The sequence below is a fragment of the Anthonomus grandis genome, chromosome 8 (genome assembly GCF_022605725.1).
Source record: "Anthonomus grandis grandis chromosome 8, icAntGran1.3, whole genome shotgun sequence".
Taxonomy (NCBI): Eukaryota; Metazoa; Arthropoda; class Insecta; order Coleoptera; family Curculionidae; genus Anthonomus; species Anthonomus grandis.
The window spans coordinates 11,059,691-11,084,282 of NC_065553.1; the positions used below are offsets into that span (position 1 = coordinate 11,059,691).

The 24,592-nt window shown below is 30.0% G+C and overlaps 1 protein-coding gene and 1 non-coding gene across 2 annotated transcripts; both read left to right on the forward strand.

The window, feature by feature from the left end:
• Positions 1 to 1,586: 1,586 nt before the first annotated feature.
• LOC126739363 (protein APCDD1-like) lies at positions 1,587 to 15,180 on the forward strand. The gene is made up of 5 exons (XM_050445010.1): positions 1,587 to 1,778; positions 7,217 to 7,340; positions 13,428 to 13,699; positions 13,809 to 14,062; positions 14,122 to 15,180. Exons 1-5 carry the CDS (start codon positions 1,748 to 1,750, stop codon positions 15,004 to 15,006), a joined length of 1,566 nt encoding a protein of 521 aa, XP_050300967.1. The 5' UTR covers positions 1,587 to 1,747; the 3' UTR covers positions 15,007 to 15,180.
• A 3,051-nt stretch (positions 15,181 to 18,231) lies between these two features.
• Positions 18,232 to 18,304, forward strand: Trnav-uac (transfer RNA valine (anticodon UAC)). The gene has a single exon. It is a non-coding gene; the product is annotated as a tRNA-Val (tRNA).
• Positions 18,305 to 24,592: the final 6,288 nt, after the last annotated feature.

Sequence of the window (24,592 nt, forward strand, 5' to 3'; positions counted from 1 at the left end):
TAGTCTCTTCTAGAAAAAGGATTTTAATATTTATAGAATACTTATAGAATAATATGAATTATTTACTACATAAAAAAACATATTGTTTTGAATTATGACATCAAGTAAATTTCACAATTATAAATCGTAGAGATCAACTTGCTATAAATGTATAAAAAAGAACCTTTGGACTTACATTACGCATGTGAGTCGTCTTTTCATATTTTATCTATTTGTGGGCTAATACATTATCCATAAAGCCTGATGCACTTTTACATAGCAGGAAAGATGTATTCAACATCTTGTCTGACACTGAGCTCGAAGCGCATAACATTTTATTTCTATAATAGCTCTCTATAACTAAATATTCAGTCTTTCCTTAAAAACGCGTACTTTTTGAATTCATTTTTATTTTAGGCAAATATTCATATAATATAATAATATAAATATAACATTCATTTAGAACTTCAACACTTCGTTAAGCTTATAGGACTTTTAGAATTATGCAGTACAATATAAGTTTTAACATTACCTACTTAACTTAATGTCACTACAATTTCTTAAGTTATGAGAATAAATTTGATTAGATTGAATTACTGAATTACCGCGATTGATTTGCCTGCTCTTTACTTAGGATACTACTCAAAGGCTGTTTAACATTTTATATAGATCTTCAGTTCATATTCAAGATTAAATAGTCTTATAAGAACTTTGTTTCGAATAATTTAAACTGTTGTAAATTTGATTAAGTTTTACGTATTCCACACTGCAACGAGGACGTTTACTTTTAATAGACATCTAAACATTTGTATTAATTCTATTTTATGATTTCATGACAACGAAATGCCTAAATTTGTTCCTGTTGCCTAGATCTCAAAAAAAATTATAAAAATATACAAACAAAAATATGTTTTACATACTTAAACATCTGGCCTATCTATCATTAACTTATATTCAGATATCTCACGAAAATTTAAATACAAGCATTTTAGTTCACACGCAAATCTTCATGAGATAGTATTGAAATATCTCGGGAATATCTAGCATTAAGGTATATCTAATACTATCTATGGCTATAATCTACATCATCTACATCTATAATCTACATCTTATAGCCATTATCTGAAATATATGACGCAATATGTATTCATAAAAAATGCACAAAATTTACGCCAAAGAAATATTTTTTGGATATACATGTATTTTTCATAACCTAGGACTAATTATATCCTTGTCTTAATATTATAATATTCCAATTTTAAAAGTTACATTTTTACCTATCACAGCAATAAAAAAACCCTATTAAATCATAAAAATACTAATCCTAGGTAGGAAATAATATTATGACAAACTTATCACAAACGCCTTCTACCACGCCCAATAAATAAATCAAGTAAAACTGTCAAACAAATCCCTTACTTCCTTTGTCACTTCATACTTTTGAGAAATGTGTCGGGAGTACTCGCATATAGAGGCACAACAGATTTACTTAAACCTCCCTTCTCTTCTCTACTCAACCTGCCTCTGCAAGAACAAAAAGGATAGACGACAATTTAACGTCCGCCTCAAGCTTCCAAAACAGTACCCAAAGAGCTTTAAAGCTTTTCGAAAAGCTCGTACACCACTAGAACCGATCGGGCTTTTGTAAAGAAAGGCAGTGCCATTTTTAGCTCTGAAGAGCGCAACATGTGAGCCGGTGTTTTACGCTCTTCAATGTTTCGTTATTAGAAATTGGATTTTTAAAAGTTGTTTTGAAATCGCATAAAAGATGTTGTGGGTGCTTTTGTTTGCTGGATTTGGTAAGTAGAATTAATAAATAATATGGCTTTTGTTATATATATTTGTTATTAGTAATATTTAAATATAATTATATTTAAATATAATTATATTTGGTTATATTATCAAGTTTTAAAAAATTAATTTCGTTTTTAGATGATTACACTACTTTTAATTTGAATAGGTGGCTTTATTTTGCTTGATTCTTGCAAATGTCATGTTATATTTGGTTCATTTTATGCGTTATCCCTAAAAGAAATGACACAAATTAATTGTTATTTCTTACAGCCATTTAGTTGCTATTTCTACCATTTAGCAATTCCAGTGTTCTTAAAGCTTTGATATATTTTGGTATTTTTTTTTTAATTTCATAAACTTGTTAAATAGAACAAGCTAACAATTTAAAAGTCTCTTAAACTTGTTAGCATTTCTATATACGTCATCAAGTTGATATTGAGCATAAAAAGTGCGTAGGTGGTTTTAAGGCCTGATGATGGCCTAAATTGAGTGAAACACGTGTTAGAAGCTCTCAGAGAACCCTGTGGTACATCAAACTTGACAGTTCTTTCGTCGCTCAAATTACCCTTAATGTTAAATAGATCATAAATTATCAGACATCGAAAATATACAGTGCATTTTTTTTTATCTCGGGTCATAGGGTTTTACGTGTAATATTTTCAACCCCATGTTAGAACCTGTTCTATTTAATTGATAGGATTGAAACTTGGAACAAGTGAAATTTAAGTTAACAGATTTTAAAAAATCCTATTATTTTACAAAAAAATTTGCGAGAAACCTATTTTTTGAGGAAATTATTTTGTGTCACTGTCAGATATTTGTCTACCTGCTTTGAAGTGTAAAGGTAATGAAGGTTACGAGGTGCAGAAAAAGCAAACTTTTTCATCAGAAAAACGTATTTTAAATAGGTTTCTCGCACATTTTTTTGCAAAATAATGGGATTTTTTAAAGTCTGTTAACTTAAACTTCACTTGTTCCAAGTTTCAATCCTATCAATTAAATAGAACAGGTTCTGACATGGGGTTGAAAATATTACACGTGAAACCCTATGACCCGAGATTAAAAAAATGCACTGTATATTTAAGCAGATCTCAGCTGTCAAAAAATCAACTTGTTTACCATTTGAATGACAGCTGACAAAAATATGAACTGACAACCCAATGACAATTGATTAAGTTATAGACAGTCCAAGCAACTGTAAACTTGATGGAAGTGGAGTGCAAATAATTGAAGGTTATATAATTTAAATAGATCAAAAACGTCCAGACATTGGTAATATTATCTTTGCTGCTAATTTTTACTTTTAAATAGATCTCAGCTGTTGAGAAATCAACTTATTTCGAATGACAGTCTAAACTAATTATTCTTCCTTTTTTTTTTCATATTTCTTCCAGGCTATAGGTTCCTGGGCTAAGATCTGTATTTATTTCTTCCAGACAGTTAAAAGAGAAAATATTTCAGACAATTTGATATTGTGGAACTCCATGGTATTGAAAAAATACAGCTTCAATTAAATAATTAAATTAATTAAATTAATTAAATCAACAAATTAAATTATTCTTTCTTTTCGTCTTTCCATATTTTATTCTAGATTGTAAGTACCTGGGCTAAGATCATTATTTGTTTCTTCCAGACAGTTGAGAAAGAAAATTTGTCAGATAATTTGGAATTGTGAAACTCCCTGGTATTACAAGACACAGCGTCAACTGCCTGGATGAATTAAATTAGTCTTTCTCTTTTCATATTTTTTATTATTTACTTCTTCTACGCAGCTGAGAGAGAAAATAGTTTAAAAAATTTGAGATTGTGAAATTCCATGGGATTAAAAGAACACAGTTTCAACTATCTAGACAAATTAATTAAATCTTTCTTTTCTTCTATTTATATTTTTTTCTAGGTTGTAAGTCCCTAGGCTAAGCTCTTTATTTATTTCTTCCAGAGAGTTGAGAACGAATAGATTTCAGGGAATTTGAGATTACGGATCTCCATGAGATTAAAAAAACATAGTTTAAACTCCCTACACGAATTAAGTTATTCTTCCTCTTCTTATTTCTTATATTTTCTTCCACGTTGTCTGTCCAAGTCACTAGGCTAAGATCATTATTTATTTCTTTTAGACAGTTGAAAAAGAAAATATTTTATTCAATTTTAGACTCTGGAACTCCATGGAATTGAAGAAACATAGTTTCAACTGCCTGAACGAATTAAATTACTCTTCCTCTTTTTCTTTCCATATTTGCTCCCAGGTTGTAAGTTCCTGGGCTAAGATCATTATTTATTTCTTCCAGACAGTTAAGAAAGGAAATTTTGTAGGCAATTGAGTTTATGGAACTCTATGGAATTTTAAAAACACAGATGCAAGTGCCTAGACGAATTAAAGTATTCTTCTTCTTCTTTTCATATTTTCTTCCAGGCTGTAAGTCCCTGGGATTAGATCCTAATTTGTTTCTTCCAGACAATTGAGAAATAAAATATTTCAGGTAATTTGAGATCGTGAAATTACATGACATTGAAAAAACACAGTTTCTACTGCCTAGACAAATTAATTTTTTTTTCTCTTCTTCTTTTCATATTTTCTTCCAGGTTGTAAGTCCTTGGGCTAAGATCTTTATTTACTTCTTCCAAACAGATGAGGAAGAAAATATTGCAGACAATTTAAGATTGTGACACTCCATGGGATTGAAGAAACATAGTTTCAACTCCCTATTAATTACGAATTACATTATTCTTCCTCTTCTTATTTTCATATTTTCTTCCAGGTTGTCTGTCCAAGTCCCTGGGCTAAGATCATTATTTATTTGTTTCAGACAGTTGAGAAAGAAACTATATTACGCAATTTTAGACTCTGGAACTCCATGGAATTAAAGAAACACAGTTTCAACTGTCTAGACGAATTAAATTGTTCTTTCCTAAATATTTCAGGCAATTTGAGATTGTGAAACCGCATGAGATTGAAAAAACACAATTTCAACTGCCTAGACGATTTTTTGTTCGATAAATAACTATTCAATATACCGAATATTGTACCACGCAAGCCTTTAACCTTATTAAGAAGTGCGTTATGTTAAGAAGTGTGTAAGATAGAGGAGGCATAGACAAGCTTCACTGTTCTCCATTGCATCAGTTATATGAGATGTTAAAGATTTAATTGCATGCTATGTGGATCTTTTATTTCTAAACCAAAATTAAAAATCAGAAAGGATTTTGTAATTCGTTAAAAACTAACAATTCTTCTAAAGACGGCTTGATGGTTCGACGCTATTTTTTGCTTCTCACCATTCTTATATAATTATTAACAATCTGGAAAACAAACAGTATTAAACGATTATTAAGGTAAGGACATAGATTTTAAATATGCTCAGGCGATTCTATCAAGTTCTGATATTGAGACATGATCTAAAATCATTGACTTTTATCTTCACAGCCTGGAATTTATTATTCTTTTTTGGAACCTTATGAAAATTGATAGTAAATGTACATATAATTTCAACTTTTGCAATAATTCATTTTAATCTTATCGTCGCCATATTTTAAAAGTTGTTTCTTTAATTGTTATAAATAGTACTTTTCGAAATTGAAAAATTTGCTCAACCCAATTTCACCAAATTAAAATTGAACATATGAAGCCACCCTGTCTTATTATTATTCCGAAATAATAAAAAAATTAAGTGTTGCAGATAATTTATTTCAATATTTTTTTTATTTATTAATTTATTTTTATTTTTGCCTATAGGTTTTGGGTGGCTAAAGGGTAAATCAAGGAATTCCTCCTTCCATTCATCGTCTTTCAATTGCATTTGTCCTAAAAGAATGATAACGGCACTTTCTTAGAATTAAGTGGCATCACCAGTACCGCTTTTATTTTAGAAGTTTGTTAAAATATAATACTTCCCCACATATATTAGTTAAAATATTTTGCCCTATTTAAAAATGGAGAATGGACATATGCAAATGTTTGCACTTCGATACCATTGATTTCTTCATAATTAAGGGCTCTCAGATGTTCCTTTGTTTAAGAGATTAATACCTTTTTACGGTTCCAAAATGAGCTGTATATAACACAGTGTCCAAAATTAACTGATATCTTAACCCACAATCTTGTAAAATTCCAAAAATGTGACTCTAAAGTAATACGTTCAATAAATTTTTTTAAGACATCTTCATCAATTACCACTACAACTCAGCCGCACAATATCTAAAGATTTTCCTGGCCACCGATCTCATTGGCACCACACACATTTCAAGGAACTATATTAAAAAAAATCTGTATTATTTTCTGTTTCAATTACACCATCACAAGATTTATTTAACCAGAAAATTATTTCTGTTTGTTTTGAAGCTCCTTAGGTCGACAGTTTCTCTGCATATGCCAACAATAAAATAGACCGTTAACGGCTTGTGAAAATAGTGATTGTTTGCTTGTTTAATTCTTCTGTTTCACCAAAAATGTAAAATGCTTGGCGTGTAACCTTAGCATATTAAATACACTAGAACTGAGATGAGAGTGGGATGATTATAGATCTCTAATTATTTCTAATTTTACTGTACCAAGGTTCTACTATTTTGTACGAAAGATAGTAATAAAATGAATGTAAAAAGGATGCGTTTGGAGCAAAAATTGATTTGTTCTGGAAAGTAAATCATATTTTCTTGACTAAAAGTACGTTAAATGTCAAAGTATTTGATGGAAAATAAAATTGCGATATATGTTTTGAAATCGACTTTTTAATTCAATGACCTTATGCTTGTGATTTTTTGCTTATGATACTATAATATGCTGAATCTGATATGTTACACCACAAACTTCACTATCGCTCTCCCAATAGAAAACCATATTTGGCACAAGCTGCTTGTATTTGGCATCAAAACCTGACAAAACTGGCTAATTTTTTTATGAATTAAAATGCAGGCATGCGTATTAAATATTATCTTAAGAAATAAGGCATAACCCATAATATCACTGCTAAGTTCATATTTCCAGCAATTTTGTAATATATTTAAAAACAATAGGAGTTGTTGTTTCGTTCGTTCTTTTCTATATCGTATATGATCGAATGTTCAATCTTTATACATTTCCTTCCTGTTAGGTTGCGTCTGTTTTAAACAAAAAAAAAACTAATTTTCTTATACCAAAAATGTCACACTTATAACAGGACACAAGGCGGCACCACAAAATAATTAAAAACAGCCAAACTATAATTTAGATAAATTAGGGCTCCTGGTTAACTGTAACTCAAGAATGCAGGATGTGGAATAAGAAAACCAAAACCAGACGGTTTCTGATCGTTTTGCGGGAGTGATTTATGGATTTTGGGGGTCGTAACTCTGGATGTAAGGACGCCACTAATACGTTTTAATGTTTCTGGAATAACTATTGGGCATTGATGGGTCGTGAAGTTTAAGAAGGATTTACTTAGTAATGATTTCTTTTTTTTTGTGACAGCGGTGGTACAGCTCACTAATGGATCTACTTGTGAGCAAATGACATCGGTTGCTGCCATGGAAGATGGCAGCACTATGGTTGAAACTAATTTGAAAATGCTGGCGGGAACCTGGATATCTGAGGGGTGAGTACTATATTAAATTTAAATAATACAAGTTTCTGTTCTTATATCTATGATGACTATTTATTAGTTTATAATTGCAACATTGTAATTTCATATTTCTGAAAGCAAATATTGATAAAATCACTTAAAAGCTATCCATACAAAATAAAAAGGAAACAAGCTCATCCATCTTCCTGTTGCTATCAAACATGTTTATTGTAGTATCCAAATCTGACAGTGTAAATAAATAGATTGAGTTTTACGGTTTGTTAAGGTATAGTTGTTAATCCATCTGCTTATGTATATTTAATGTGTGTCGATTCGTTGTGATTATTTCGTTGCTTTGCTGCGGTTAATTCCCTTATGTTAAGCAAAAATAGAACAGAATATATTGTCGATGTGTAACAGCAGATAAGAATGTTAAAAGTGTTTCATTCAGTTTTGATTTATTGAAGGGTTATTCAGATATTTATTTAAACTCGTTTATACAATAATAATAAGAGTTTTATTGAGTTAGAGGAGGAACACGAGTTACATATGCTTCTTCTGCTGTGCTTTTTCTATAAGTAAATTTAAAACTATGTATTATTCAAATATGTGTAAAACATGTAAAATCTATTGTGTGTCCAATTCTAAGTTTTTCCTATAAACAGGGTGTTATTCAATGCTAGCTAAAAATGATAAAAAGAGCATTCCTGGACCGATTTTAAGTCGAAAAGTTCATATAAACGTAGGTTCTAAAATGCTTAGTTTTTTAAGACACAGTGTATCAGTTTTATTTTATATTCACTTAATAAAATAAAACTAACACACCTTGAATTACTATCAGTTTTAAGTAATTCTATTAATATAAGTTTTTCATAATATCGGAGAAATTAGCAATTTTTCTTTTAATTAATTACTGACTTCAATTTCGACTTTCTGGTAGGTGTATATGTAATAAGCTTTTAAAACAGAAGAAATAAAATAATAGAAAGTGATTTATGGGCTGTTCCAAAAAAGCTCAATATATGTAATAATAGCTAAGGTCTGGTCGATCATCAGAAGTATAGCTCTTGCTAAATAGTTATTTTGATTTTGCAAGAATAAAAACAGCCATCAATCATATTTTTTTTTTGGAATAAGCATTTCCTACTTGATACTTACTAGCCTGAGTTACGTTATAGATGTATCTGTTCTTTGCACCAAAATATAAAACATAAAATACATAGACATAGCCATGTATTTTATGAAATGATTCGGTATTCTTTTGTGGCATCATATATTATTTTCTAGACACATTTCCTCCTAATACTATTTTTTAATTTAACCATTTTGATACTAGGGTGGGTTGGGTTGGCTTAAAAATTAGGTTATAATAATTAATTAAGGTTGTAATATTTTCTCTAATAACGAAATTATCAAATATATGAAATCTTGAATACTATGTAATTTAAACCATATTTTTATGATAATGCTACTTTGTGGTGTCAATTTTATATGATTTTTTGGCAATTTTACAAAAACGAAAGACCATCTTCAAATTTTGAACTTAGCATAAAATATCATGAGTATATATTTGGAAAAATAATAAATTATAATAACTGCCTGAAAAAAAAAAAGACCAATTTGTCTAGAAATTAGACAATCATAATTCAACTATTCGGAAAAAAAATCTTTTGAGGATTAACCAAATTTTTTGAACCAAATCTTTTAACACGCATATTTCTACTTATTTATTATAATTTGGAATATATTCAACCATCATTAATACTAGTAAAAATCTAACTCTATATCATATTACCTTGTATATTACGATATGCATATAAGAGAAACTGCCAATATACCCCAGCAGTTTTTACAAGAAAAACGTGTCTCCTTATCTCCCTTGAAGGTATTCGATACGTCGTAACCGAAAATTCAGTTCACGAAAAGAATGTCCACAAATGGCATTTCGAAAATACACCTTTAGATTTATGGTAGCCGAGACCAGACTATGGTACCCCGAGTACCACTGTCTCTTTAGTTTGTCTTTTCGGTCTCTTTTTTAGACAAGATGCCAATGTAAATTTTCGAGATTGGCACTGTTGATATCGGGGACATCAAGCTGGGTTGCTGAAGATTTAGTGGTAGAAATACGAGATATTTTATCTTGCTTGGATGGCTTCCTTTTAAATGGTAAATATAATAGAGTTTATATGTATATCACGTTACCTCTAGTGAGGACAAATAAATAACATGTTTATAAAAAAAAGGAAAAAAAAAACCCTGATTCATCGAGCATTACCTCTCTATGCAGTAATTTTTATTCTTAATTACTCCTTAAGGATTCATTTTCTATTAATACATACTGCATAAAATCTTGCCATGGTTCAATATTCTCTAAAAATTTAATGCCCATTGTGAGTTATTTTAAATCCAAACCACTCAGCCGAGTTTCACAACTAAGACAAGATCTCTTAAAGGTATTCTTCACTCTTAAACAAACATAATGTTACTTGAGCACACTAAATCAATCAAAGAAAAAAAATTAAACCCTAAAAATGATTCAGCCAGTCCCTCGAGGTCTCGACAAAAGGTTTGTAAAATCATTTTAATATTAATTTTTTCATCAGGTGGTCGTCTGCAGACCCATGTTTGCTTAGCCCCCTGTCGCTTTTGAAATATGATGGTCGGCCAGGCTGTTTTGGTATAGGTATTATAAACGTTTCTATTTTATCGGGTTGAAGATATAAAACGATTAGTTTCGTACTTATTATTAAACGTCTAGATTGTATAGTGTGTCAAGCCTATATTTAGGAAAATTATGACTTTTTGAACCTTTCTTCGCCCATTTGTTGCCTAATCACTTTGTTATACTTATATACTTTGCAATCTACAAAAAATTGTCCTTTATTGTAAGAAAATCCACAGTTATTTTTTTGACATATATGAAATAAGCATAGGTACTACTCGTATAATATTTATTTTCGTCGCTAAATTATACATAAAATTAAACAATTTTAATCTGAATCTGAATTTATCAAATATGTCTAAAAAATGTTGATTTTTTTTAATTTGCTTACTTCTATTTCACCGGTACTGCCAAGTCACCTTAAAATATTATTTTTTTCTTATATAATTATTTTGCTACATATGATTGCATAATTTTATTATGAATATACCTATATCCTCCAAAATTCCAAGGTTTTGAAAAATAGTTAAAATATGGACATTTGTCCCTTTTATTTATTTTATTAGTGATAAAATGACAAACTAAATTAATTAAGTTTCGAATGCCTTTATTCAGAATATTTTGCAGCATAGAAGCATTTAAATTGCACAAATGACTGAAAATATACGGCGAGCATGTCATACGTCTCGACACTGGTGTCAATATAACAATATAATATCCTGAATTATTAAAGATAATTATTCAATCTTATAAATGATATTTAGCCTCGTCCTATTTAATTACCTGGAAAAAAATTAAAGTGGCTTTAAGTGCCTAGATGTAATTTTTTTAAATTTCTTCCAGCCAGTTGAGAAGAATGCTCACTCACCCGTGGCTGTAACTGCCTAACAAATACTTTTCTTGATAAAAATATTATGTGAATTGTAATTTTATTCCTGTGGGAATATTTCTAGAACCTCTTGGGGTATAACAATTTTTTTTTCGGTTAATCCTGGAATAATAAATATTTTCTTTTCCTAGCAAAAAATCCAATTTGCTAAAAGTAAGTGGAAGTTTGATGCCCAATGCCTGAGAATCTTGAATGGACTATATTTAGCAAATATCGCAAACAGTATTAGAAAAAAATATTCAATTTTTAGTATTGAAACTATCGGGAAAATATCCCACCCCCAATTAGTATCCTTATTTTCTTGAAAAGGTATCTTTTACATACCATAGATTTGAACAAACCTTTAGACTTTAATTTTTACGCCAAATCGTAGAATAATAAATATTCCTGGCAAAAATTCCAATTTGAGAACAGTGGGTGGAAGTTTGGCGCCCAACATGTGAGTATCTCCAATGTACCATATTCCACGAATATCCCAAACGGTATGGGAAAAGAATATTAAATTTTTGATATTGATACAATAGACAATAAGCCCCCTCTACCTGAGTATTTGATATCTTACCCATACGAGTTCTACGCATTAAATGAGTGAAATAATGAGAGTGGAAAATCTTTTAGTTAATTTATGCAAATCACTCTAATTAACCATCGTGGACTTGCGACTATACTCTCTTTCCTAGTTCACCTAATTACCTAATCCTACATCTATAGAACAAACCTAAACACCGTTTTACTTGGAATTAATATAAGTAAATAACAATTAGTGAGTTCGAAATCTGAAGGTTACCTTAGATGCTTGAAACAAAATATGCCTTAGATATTTAGCAATAACTATATATAATTTATACTAATCAAATACCATCATAATCACCAGATCTAGCGCCTTGCGATTTTTTTTTAATTTCCATTACTGAAAAGCTCCCTCAAAGGGCAGACATTAAAAACCGAGAAATTGCTACAGAAATTAAGACTATGCCCTTCACATGATATTTTAGTTGTGTCAATCATCTATTTTCTTTGATCTGTCCGGCATAGTCCGGAGATTTAAGAATTTTTATATGCTGTATACTTAACATGTGCTATTATTTACAAATATTAAAATTCTGTATAAAATACAGCACAATGCATCGACAAAATAAAAACACAAAAATAATGCGCTAAAGAAGAAGATTTTTTACATTAATTTAATAAATATATTAATACACCAAAAAGAATCCCTACCGAGCTAATATTTAACTATCGACGCTTATTTACAGCTACACAAGACCGGATTTAAAATCTTTGTTGTCGATTTCTTTATGTATATGCTTATTTCTGCTTAAAAACTGTTGTTTTATATTCAAGATATTGCAAATGGTACAATATAATATATGTATACTTAAAAAGACGAAGAAGTTACTAAAGATATAGATTTTTTCTCTTTCTTTTATTATAAATTAATAACTTTTTAATTTTTTTTATTAAAATAATTGTAGTTTTAGTAAAAAATATATATTTCTTAATATATAAGAAAATTGATTATATCAATTATTTGTAACGAATTTTCTTAATCTATATTTTTAAAATACATAATTAAATTAAGAGTTGGTTAAAATAAACCTGAAAATAGAAACTTCGTTATCAAGGTTTTTACCATTTTATTCTGTTTAGATGAAGCTTTATTAGCAAAAAAAAAACGAAAAAGTCTAATTTGAAAATTTATGAAATATTTTATTTTAACTTTTTTCTTTTCCTATAGGCAAACTTACTCCTCTCATTTATATCAAAGTGGTTACAATAATGTAGTTATATTCAAAATTTAAAATTTGCTTAGTAGAAGATCTTATGCGGCCGAATTATTGCGGCTTTAGATCGAAGAAAATAGAGTCCTATTTAAAATATGTCCGAAAAATTAGGAACCTCGTAATAAGGTGTACTAACCTAGCAGCTGTTTATGGCAGAAATTCCAGACATTTGTCAATCTACCGCTATTTATCTTTACTTTGATGTATGGTATGCCATATATATCAACATATATAAAGAGTTGCAAATTATAAAATATAAAGTTTCAGAATGCTTGTTGACACCTTTGTAGCAATTATCGCAATACGGAGAGCTGAAGCAATCATTTAATCATAGCTACAAAAGAACTTTATGATCCTCTATGATGCTCTACTCATCTACAATCGGATCCACGTCTAAAAAGAGCAAAAGTATTGCACTTTTAGAGCTTCTTCATCTAGTCAAAATTTCTGTTTACGACCAGCAGACATTTGTCATCATTAACCATGATACTCATTCCTGTGATTTTATTTTAGAAAGAAAAATCTTTAAACATTTCTATTTCTTTGGTGAAATTTAGTTGTGTCTGTAATGTAATTTGGCTTACTATAAGCTTCAAATCATTTAATCCGACTTATGTTAAATATAGGAAAGAAATTGAGGACGCCTGAGAAAAAATACTTTTTTAACTTTTCTTTACTGCCTACATAACAGACTAGACAAAACATAATATTTTTCCTTAATATCTAAATTTAAATATTGTTTAAACTGCCAATAATAATTTCAACTAATTCATTTATTCCAGATGTGAAACACGTCCAGGTCCAGAATACGTCCTTCGCTACTACAACTTCGAGGAAGATGGGCGCTACTTCTTAACCCAGCATCACTACTGGGACGATTCCTGTTCATCTTCGCAGCTTTCTGTACATTCCCATGGGAAAATACAGTTAAGGAACTCTCTTGTTCAACCGGGAGCGGCTTCTGGAACAATCAAGGTGACCAATATAACTGTGGTGCCACAGGACGAAAATGCAGCGAGGGAACTGGATCGGACTGTATCTGTGGAATGTCCAGGTAAGCAAATCCAAGTAAAACAAATAAGAAAATCCTGGAAATAATTTTTCAACATTTGGAAACTATTTTCTTTTGACCACATTATTTATATTTTATTATAATTTTTCAGGTCAAACCTGGAAATTGTGGAGAAAATACGAAGAACATACCGTCTACGACTCAAAATTTGACGAAAAGAAAAAATCATTCAAACTATGGTTCAATGGACACAAAACCGGCGGCCATTCAGTAAACAGCCAAGGAAATGTTCACTTCAGTGATATATCTTGCCTGGGATCTTTAAAATGGGCTTTTAATGAACTCAAACTGGTTAAGATACAGTTACGACCGATTATGGAACATATGAGGAAAATACCTAGAGAAGTAAGAAACAAGTATCTCATTTATTACATGATTTTAACTAACTTAAGCATTATTTACAGGTTAAAATTGAACTTCTATTAGGGGACATCCACACGAATTACCGCCTACGTGAATACTACAATCCCACAAGCTTCCAAGTTTCTTTAGTCAAACAAGTTAAAGAATCGACCCAAATCTACTTAGATCATCGCACATATTCGGTAAAGAACACTTTGGCAATACCTCCAAACATTTTTACAAACTCCAAAACGCCTCCTCATCTAATCGAGAAGCCTCACTTGCCTCCATACATTTGGGGCCAATGGATTTCTACCAGATGCGAAGCGAGACCAGGAGGGGGGCTTTACTTAACCAGGAAATTTACCTTTTTCTCTGAAGATGAAACTTGGGTTGGCGAGCACAATTTCTTCTCTGATCCTTTTTGTAAAATTCCCAAGTTTATTGCCACAGCTGCTGGTCGCTTTAGATTATCAGGCAATAACAAGGAACTTAAGGGCACCACCAACATAGATTTTCAAATTCGTAGAGCGAATTTAACAGTTCTGGATCAAAAAATGATCTATGACATGCGTTTAAGTGGTCACTGTGGAGATGGTGATTGGCAAGTTAATGTTCCAAAAGACCTTTCAGTTACAGGAGGGTGTATCCAACTGGGGATTTTTCTTCCTTCTATTCATTATGATGTCGTCAAAATCGAAATGGATTACAGAGGAGCCTGTTTGTTATTTTTAGGACAAGTGGACACTGACAATGTGAACTTAAATGCGGAAAATAGGCCTTCGGCTTTTCAGTTACCGCTTGTGAAATGTGGGGAAGTACCGGCTTATTCTCAGGAGTTAAAGGATATTTTAAGTGATTGGGTTTATGGGTATAGCAGTGCAAGTAGGGTTATGGCTAGGCATTTGATTATTGGAATAATTTTAATTTTGATGAACTTCAGATAAGAAAATAATAAGTTATTAACTACAATAACGCTGTGATGTTTTAACTAAATTAGGAAATAAGTAATTTAAAATTTGTTTAAAATGTAATGTATTATTATCATGTATAATTTCTATTTAATAACTATATTATTCTGTATAATTTTCATAAATGTTTAACATTATAAATGTTGTACAAACTTTATTGCTTAGGTAGCTTATATGTATATATATGTAAAAAAAATATAGGGACTGAGTCACCAGTGATACTGTACGTGCTAAAATATCTAATAAGTATTTTAGCGCATTTTCAATATTGTGCAAATGTAGTTTTTGGGTTGTTTCCAGTGATATGTACATAAATCTTTTAGAGTTTTAAAAAATATATATTGTAAGTAATTTAATATAGGATCCAAGAAGCAATTTTATATTTTATTTCAAGTATACATCTTGATGATTCGCTTGACGAATATTGATTAAATTGTTCCACAAATACAAGATTTTTAGTTATATACAACTCTGGATACGATTACCTTGACTCATTTAGTATAAAGATCTGAAACAAAAGTTTCTTTTTCTACTGCATTTATTTTATTATTACAGCATTCCTAAACTGCCTTAACGACCTTAATGGGGCATGTTAGCTTAATTATTTAGGACTATTAGATATATTTATACCTTAAGTTAGGTAACTCTTTAAATGTATCTTCAACGTGGACAAAGTTAGAAGAAGCCAAAGTCTGTAACACAATTTTTTGAATTTTTCCTAATGAAATGAATTTCTCACCATTTGCTTTCTTCTACACACTAAGGTTGCATCCACCATTATTCTAGTTTGCTGTTTATTTGATAAAGGTGCTCTTTAATCCATTCAAGCCCAAACTATTTTTTTTTTCAAAAAACCAGTTCTTTTGACTTTTTTCGATGAAGTCGAAAATCAACGCCGCCTATAAATTTGTTTTATATACGAACAGCATACCGTTGAGCGATGTCAATAAATTTGTTTATCTACAAAGACCATCATCTCTTAAATTTTGTAAAAGCTGCCCTCCTGTATAAGCAGAAACCATATGCATTGCTTTATTGACTAACTATTTAATGGCAAAGATAGTCTCACTCTTGCCACTCGTCTGTGCAACAATCAAATGGGCCATGACCCTTTCTTTTCAATTCTGAATCACTTTTCAATTTACATCCAGACAGTCCTGTAATTCTTACAGTTCCCGAAGCAGGTATTCCTTATTTCTTTAATTCACACAGCAATTCATAGGATGTGAACCAATAATCTGTAAAAAAAATACAAGTTAAGTTTTTAGATAATGTTTCCACAAGTCTAACAACAATATCACCACTGATACCTAATTTTTTCCCAGTACATTTCAAAGTTGTATATAATACGACTTCCGCTCTTGCAAATGTTATCATTCTTCATTTAAGAGGTCAATTTCGAACATATTTGTTAAAAGATCTTCTTCCCTTGAAAGGTACCATGCTTTCGTCTATTGCACCTTATACTCCTCTTGTGCAATTTTTGACATGTTAAATTTTAGAACATCTGATTCTATTAGAGGGCGAATTTTGAACAGTTTATCGTAATCTTAACGAGCCAGCAAACCCGAGTTGTCATTGAGATGTATTTAAGGTCTTAATTTATCATATATATTATACGGTAACTGGGCATCCTAACTATTCCAGATAAGATGTTTATGCCTGGAAACCGAGTGATTTTTGTGCATGTGGTATTGCTTCATTTTGCTGTGTCGAATATAAATTTGTTTGATCAGAGCGTTGATTGAAGAGGCAAAATCCCTTTTCAATCAACGATCAGAGTAGGCTACATTATACTGTTATCAAATAATTACTTAACACATGAAAGTGTGGTTGAATTATTAGAAAAAACTAATATAAGTCTTCTTAGACTTGCCGTTTGCCTTCATCACAATTTTTCGTCGTTGTCTACCTCTAAATTTGAATTAGATAAAATTGACTCTTCTAGATTTCAAATTCCTGCTGTAAGCGAAGGAACGTTCCCTGGTCAAAATCGTCTTTATAGATATCGCTTATATTATATCTGACTGCTCCTCTTCCAATAACAATAGAAGCTTTTTATCTTCTTGTTCAAATCTGAAATTAAAAATGTATTTTCCTAAATAGCAATAGTTCACTCTAAGATTGCAGTTAATAAATGCACATAAACGCCAAACGGAATCAATAGTATAGTCACTTTATGCCCACCGAAGTCATTAGGAATCATAATTTTCCAAATACATATTTTTACCAATTTTAATATAATTCTAGCAAAAATATGAATTTATATATCACAGTTCTTCTAATAATCTTATTTCCATTTTATAAAAACCCATAAAACAAAAACTCACGTTAATTTAATTTACAGGAAAACAACGATTTTACACTCAGCACCGTAAACATGAAAATCTGACCTAAGAATTTAAATGTCAGTCGATATCTGTAATATCGCCATCTGTAATCTAAAATCTGTAACTTATTATTGCTTTTAAGTTTTATTATTTTACAGAGTTCTGCTGTGACTCTTTAGAAATATATTCCAATCGCAGCCACCACAGAAAATTCCCTAAATATTCAATAAACGCTATAACTATTTATACAGCATAGGAACGTTCACCGCAGCTAAAAATTACATTTTTCTACAATTTAATAACGCTTTTCGTCAAGAGATGCCACCGCAATAGAGCACCAATAAAATCATAGCTTGACTTAATAGATGACGCCACACAATTCAGAATTTAAAATAAAATTTTATCGGAATATAAAAACTAGGAAAACTGCGGTTTTATTCGGTAATAAACGGGATCGAAAAGTGATTTTTGAAGAGCTCCGAGTACGAGCAATAAATTTTACAGTTTCCTTGGATCTCTAGAATTTTGCGCAAAATGTGTATATTGTGGTGCGGTTTGGAAACATTTTGTTACCCATAAAATGTGTATTAATATGCAAAGATTATTATACAAAGTAAACAAATTTAGAAGATAAGATACATCATTCTTATTCTAATTTAATGTCTATTTGTTATTATGATAAATTATATAAAGATGATCTAGATATGAAACTACATGATGAGCATGTTGTACTAGAACATAAATAAATTTCAATTAACATAACTCAGTATTATCATTTGTAACAGATACAAAAATTTATTCATCAGCATTATTAAATAAGAGATATTATATGACTAATAAGTGGATATTCTAACCACAATATAATACAACTGGTTCCGTAGTGTAGCGGTTATCACGTCTGCTTTACACGCAGAAGGTCCCCGGTTCGATCCCGGGCGGAACCAAATTTTTTTTTCTATATTTTTTAATACTTTTAGAAAGTTATCCTCAAAAAATTGTTCTAAGGTACATTTTATTTTATAAAAAGGAAATACAAAATCTTAGAATTTAAAGTCGTGAAATTCTCTTTTTCAGTCAGTCCAGGAATAGGGAATAGGAAATTACGTACAAATGTGGAGGATCCAACAATTTTTTGATTAAATAGTTAGTTAGCTTTAGAAGGATGATTCATTTACGTACAAAAATAAATTTTAAAAGATACATTGAAGAACATGTTTCTTTGAAAAACGCTCATTTTATCAATATTAGCCAGAAGTGCCTTTTTTTAAAATAAAATGTTGTATTACCTACTAGGGAGTTAAAATGCAAAAATTGCTTTCAAAATTATAAAAATCAAAAGGCCTCCAGTATACAGATATTCCAGATCAAAGTAGATTTACACAGATATGGCTTTACGGGATCATTCAAGGGAAAGGTACATCATATTAATCAATCAACATATTAAAATATTAAATTGAAAAAAAGGATGAAAATTAAATTTTTCAAAATCACAATTTCTACAAACTATATACTTTAAATAACAAATATCAACTTTAATTCAGCCACTCAATTTTTTAAAATATGCAATATCTAAATAAATTAATACAACAATAAACCAAAAAAAATCATCAGACTTTAATTTGTTCTTGCAACAGCTGATCTTTAAGAGCTTTCATATGCTTGGCAACGACTTCGCATTGAATGAAAAATTCAAAATTGATCAAAATTGGATGCTTCTATTTCTATACAGTTTTCACGGGTTTTTTCCTAAAAAATTATAGGTATAGATCTGCTGTTTTTTAACCTAAAATTGTCAGATTTTTTTTGACAATAAATCTCTTTTTGAATCTCTGTGTAAAGGGGAAATAATTTAAAACTCAAAAAAGTAAAATAACAGATGTCTAGATATATCTTTTAAAAATATATGTGTGCAAACCGTATAAAAAAAGAAGCATTTAATTTTGAGATCTCAATTCAATGCGAAAGGTCTTCCTAGCAGTTTTATTAATCTATTTCGAAATATTTTTTTATTCGGCATTAATGGGATATTATACGAAACTAATTTTCTACTTCTATGCGTAAACTATACGTAGACAATGTAAACAGTGGAAAATATGTAGACAGAACTTGAAATCGAAGTGAAAAGAAAAGTTTTCAGTTTTATCTTACATAATCTAAATTGTGATGAAAGAAATTTGGATTCATTTAATAATAACAATGATATTTTTAAAATAGTAAAGTAAAAAATATAGAAAAACCTGTAATATTTTAAATCATGGTGAAAATAGATTACCTGTCACTATCAGAATTTGCGCAGAGGTTGCTGAGAATCCCAGCATCTGCGAAAATCAAAAGAGCTTTTTGCAACTGGGATGGTAAATATCCCGCAATAGATTAACGTTTAAAAGATCAAAAAAGCTCTACTTGCCTATTATGTTTTAAAATAAAAAAAAAAGTAATGAGACCTTCGAGGAGAATTCTTTGAAGATTATTTTTTGAGTGTATTTTAACTGATTTTGTTACTTTTTAGATTAAATACAATATTTTAAAAATCACTTTAACGATTTGTTAAGAAATGTGGAGTAAATATTCAATTTACTTTATTTTTTATATTACTACATATTTTTGTTCATCCTTGATATAAATAATAGGTAAGACAGTACTTTTAGCTATTATAGGGTGCAAAACTTATCTTTTTTTCTCGAGAAATCTAACAAGTTTTAAAAACGCAGCGCGTCGAGGTTAGATATGTTCAGAAAAAAATGTTAATCCCAACCAATGGAAATGAATAAAACAGTATTACCATTATAAACTATAATATTGTATCGTTTTTTTCGTTCATTAGGTGAGAATTAAAACATTCGAAAATAGTCAACTAATTTATTTACATACTCCACTACGAAAACACCATTACTCATAACTACTAGAGATATTTATTTTTATTGTATTTATTTAAATCTCGCGCCATTATTCCGAACTATACTTCACTGAAATGACAACTGACAACTCCATCGGCGATGCGGCTCCATATATACTCGGCAGAACGCTGTTCCGGAAAATTCTCGTCAACCTTCGAAACGTTGTGCGGTGTGCCTCTTGCGTCATTTTAGAATGACGGAGAATCAGCTGGTTTTTCGGTGTTATCATATAAATATTATCATCATTCAGTGGCGTATCCATGATTCATTCCTGGGGGGGGCAACATGGTTTATCACCATTTAATATACAATATACTTACATATGTATGTATGTGTATGTTAGTTAATTTTTTTGGCCTATCATCGGAGATATGGTATTTATTCATCAGGAAGGGAGAAATAATTACCATGTTTTTGAAATGCTTTTTTTAATTTAAAAACTACAAAAATAAAGAAAAATAAAAGATACTAATATAATATATGGATAGTAAAACAGGCACAAGGCAAACAAAAAATTATTCTAAAGTAACAAAAACAAATTGACTCCTAAAAAAACTAAACAAGATCAAAACTCAATTAGGTATCTATATAAAACACCAAAAAAAGCCAAATAAAACTAAATAACAATATCAAGTTTCCTCGATTTAAGCTGCATTTCGTTAAGTACTTCCTCGGCACTAACTGAGATTTCTGGATATACATACAGAAGAGTAAAACCATTTAATCTGTCTTCACTTATTGTATTTCGTAAATAAGGCTTTAACAATTTAAGTGTAGAAAATTTTCTTTCAGGGGTTGCTGTGCTTACAGGTAAAGTACAAAAAATCTTTAACAGTATAAATATATTGGAATATATCCTGATCACACATTACTAGGGCATCGAGAGCGGAGCTCGGATATTTTTCTGGTGCACAGGCTTCAAATTTTCTATACCAAAGTTTGAGTTCAGCAGAAACCATACTAAATGAACAATTTTCTAAATCATTTTTATAAAAATTTACCAAATACTTAAGACTTTGAAGTTGATTATCAAGTTTCTTATTTACTGATGGAATCTCAGACAGTTAAATGATTGTAATATATCTTTATGTTTAACAAATCTCTCTTCTAATTGTAATAAGACGCAATCTAAAAACGGAATAAATATTGATATTCTGAAATATTCTTCAGTTGTGTTAGTTTCAAAATTTGCCCTATTTTTTTGTCTGCTAGTTATGCGTGGTTTTGTTATTTCTAAACCAAATAATTTGTTTATATTTTTTTTTGCCTCTGCAAAAATAGTTGCAAAACTATTATCTGCTTTATGACGTAAATCTTTAAGCTCTTTTAAGCAATCTTCAGCCAGTAATATTGCTTTGCCTAAATCAATATTAACTGATTGCAGCAACTTTGATAACGGAGTGGTAAATGCAAAAACATGTTCAATTACATAAAGAGTAATGGGGAATTCTAATGTACTTAAGGTGTTTAGTAACAACTTGCTACAAGTAGACTTTTCTTTGTCTGGCCACTCAGCTATTTCTTCTAAAGCCAATACCACCGAATTTAAAAGCTCTCTCAATACGCTTACTGAATCTTGTCTTTGAACCCATCTAGTAGCACAAAGTTGTTTTAATCTGTCTCGTCTTGATCTCTCATTATCCGGCATTTCATTTACTTTTTTAGTTAAAATATTTTGACGTTTGGGAGTATTAAAAAAATTGTAAGCATTTTCAATAACACCCATGCAATTTCGTACAGACTGGACAGAACATGCATCGGATATAGCAAGGTTAAGGGAGTGTGAGACGCAATGAACATATAAAGCTGTAGGATATTCCTTTCTTATAATAGCCTGTACCCCAGAAAACTGACCACTCATTGCCGCTGCCCCATCGTAACCCTGGCCTTTAAGATTATTTAAATCTAAACCCATTTGTCAAATTTTCGATAATTGTTTTTGCTAAATTATGCCCAGTCGTTGAAGTTACCGGAATAAATTGAAGAAAGGACTCTTTAATAGATAAATTATCGCATACGTACCAAACGCAAAGAACAAACTGCTCTATTTTGGCAATATCAGTTGTGTCATCAGCCAAGATTGCATAATATTTTGCAGATTTTACTTCTGCTATTATTTTTCGTAAAATATTTGTGTTACATGCATTTATTATTTCGTTTTGTATTGTACTACTTAAATATGTTGCCTTATTAGCAGAACTCAATATATGTTTTTTATGTTTTTTCTCCCTAGCTTTTCTGGGGGGGGGCAATTGCCCCCTTTGCCCCCCCCTGGATACGCCACTGTCATCATTAATTACTAGTATTGGAATATACTATTAATGATAATAATACTATTATTTAATTTCTGCATACAATTAACATAGACTATACATGGTATATATGTATAATACCCATTTTATATCTCTTAAATTAGAGTATATAGTATAATAAAAATAAGTAATTTACTATATAAGGTATATAGTAAATTACATTTTATTCTATAGTATAAAGTATAAAATGTAATTATAATACTTAGAGTAGGTTTCTCTTAATGGTAGATTTCTTTTAAGCCTACTGTCAAAATTTCAAAAAAGAGATTCATAATAAAACGATTTTACTTTTGGAAATATTGATGCATCCCAAAATTATTTGTCAAGTGAAACAGTTTCAGTTATAAAATACAAATTGACCATTTTCTAATTTCCACATTAAGGTTCTATATATCTTAAAAATCTCTGTAGTGCTAAATATTTTATCACTAGATTTGAGAACGCCGGTATTAAATAGTACCCTATATAACGACTAACCCCTTTGATAAAGTTGATACGCAGATATACATAGTTAATACAAATCAGGATAGTCAGATGGCATTTTTCTTTTAAAAACTCTATATATAAATAAAATTTACGTCGATGGTCCATGGATAATATAAAATTTTTTAATAAATGTAACAAGAAAAACGCATACAAGTATTACTTAATTTTTAAATGGGTTTGGATTTTTTGTTATAGTTAAAAAATAATGATAAATAACGTCAATATAATAATTCATGAAGTAGTATTAGGAAATTACAATATAATAAGATAACTTATGAAATTAAATAAATATTGGGACCAAGTAATGCCGGAATTATACCAAGTATTTTAAAAGCGATTTAAAGAATTATGATTTTCGTTGGGGTGCTCTAAGGACATTACTGATGCCTGTTACATATTACTAATGGCAGATTATTAACATAAATAAGACTCTTGATTTTTAGCACTTATTAAACTAAAACCCAATTTTAAGGGGAATGAAAAATTTACTGACATAGACAAGATATTTCGCGTTAAGAAGCTTACCTCCTAAAAACATTATTTTAATTAAAGGCCTCACAAAGAAGAAAAAAGAAGCAGGAAACTAAGAAAAAATTATTGAGTGAAAAACCCTAATTGCTACAGTTGATGTTAATGATAATCTATTTTCTTTGATATGAGCGGCATAGAGCGGACATTAAAAAATTTTTATACTTAGTTAGAGTGTTATATACTTAACATGTACCAGTATTTCCTAATATCAATATTTTTTAAGTAACACAATCGAACGTATCTATAACTAATTTTCTCTTACCGACTTTTGATGCTGTGCAGGTCGAGATTTAAAATCTATGATATTAATTTTGTTATATTTAATTCGTTTGAAAATTTTGAATTTTTTTCTTAATAATTAACATTTTGTTTCAAATGGCCGGGTTTTTTAAAATATGATATAATCGGTGAATCGTGCTTTGTTTATTCTCATAACTGGTATTTTTTGCCAATTTAAAAGTTATGAAAGGTTTTAATTACATTTTTCTCTCCACTATATGCAATAATATTTAAATTACAATTTTAATAAGTAGAAGTAAATTTGGTTTGAAATGAATTGACTGGTCCTTTTCTTCATTCCAATCTATTACTATTTTTGGAAAAACATGCACTGTACATTTCAGATCTATAAAATCTTGACTCCTAGTTGCCCAACCTAGTAAAACATTTAAATTAAGTTAAAATTATTAAAAAACATCTAAATTATAGGGCAACTTATATAATAAACTCATTTTTAATTTTCAATCAAAAAAGCATCTTCAAATAAGGTTTATAATAGAAACCCGCCATCAAAAGAAACAGCAGAATAAAACGAAGTTTCTAATAACTTTCGCGGAACGATGCAAATCGAGTTTTTTCTCCCTAACGAATACACCCTCGCATTTTTTTCACCCCTGATACGACCTACAGTCGACCAAATGAATACTGTGCCATTTTTTAAATTGCCAAACGGCTCGAGAGTATTTGAAGATTTTGCTGAGGAGGTGTCTTAAAGTAAATCCCCCCT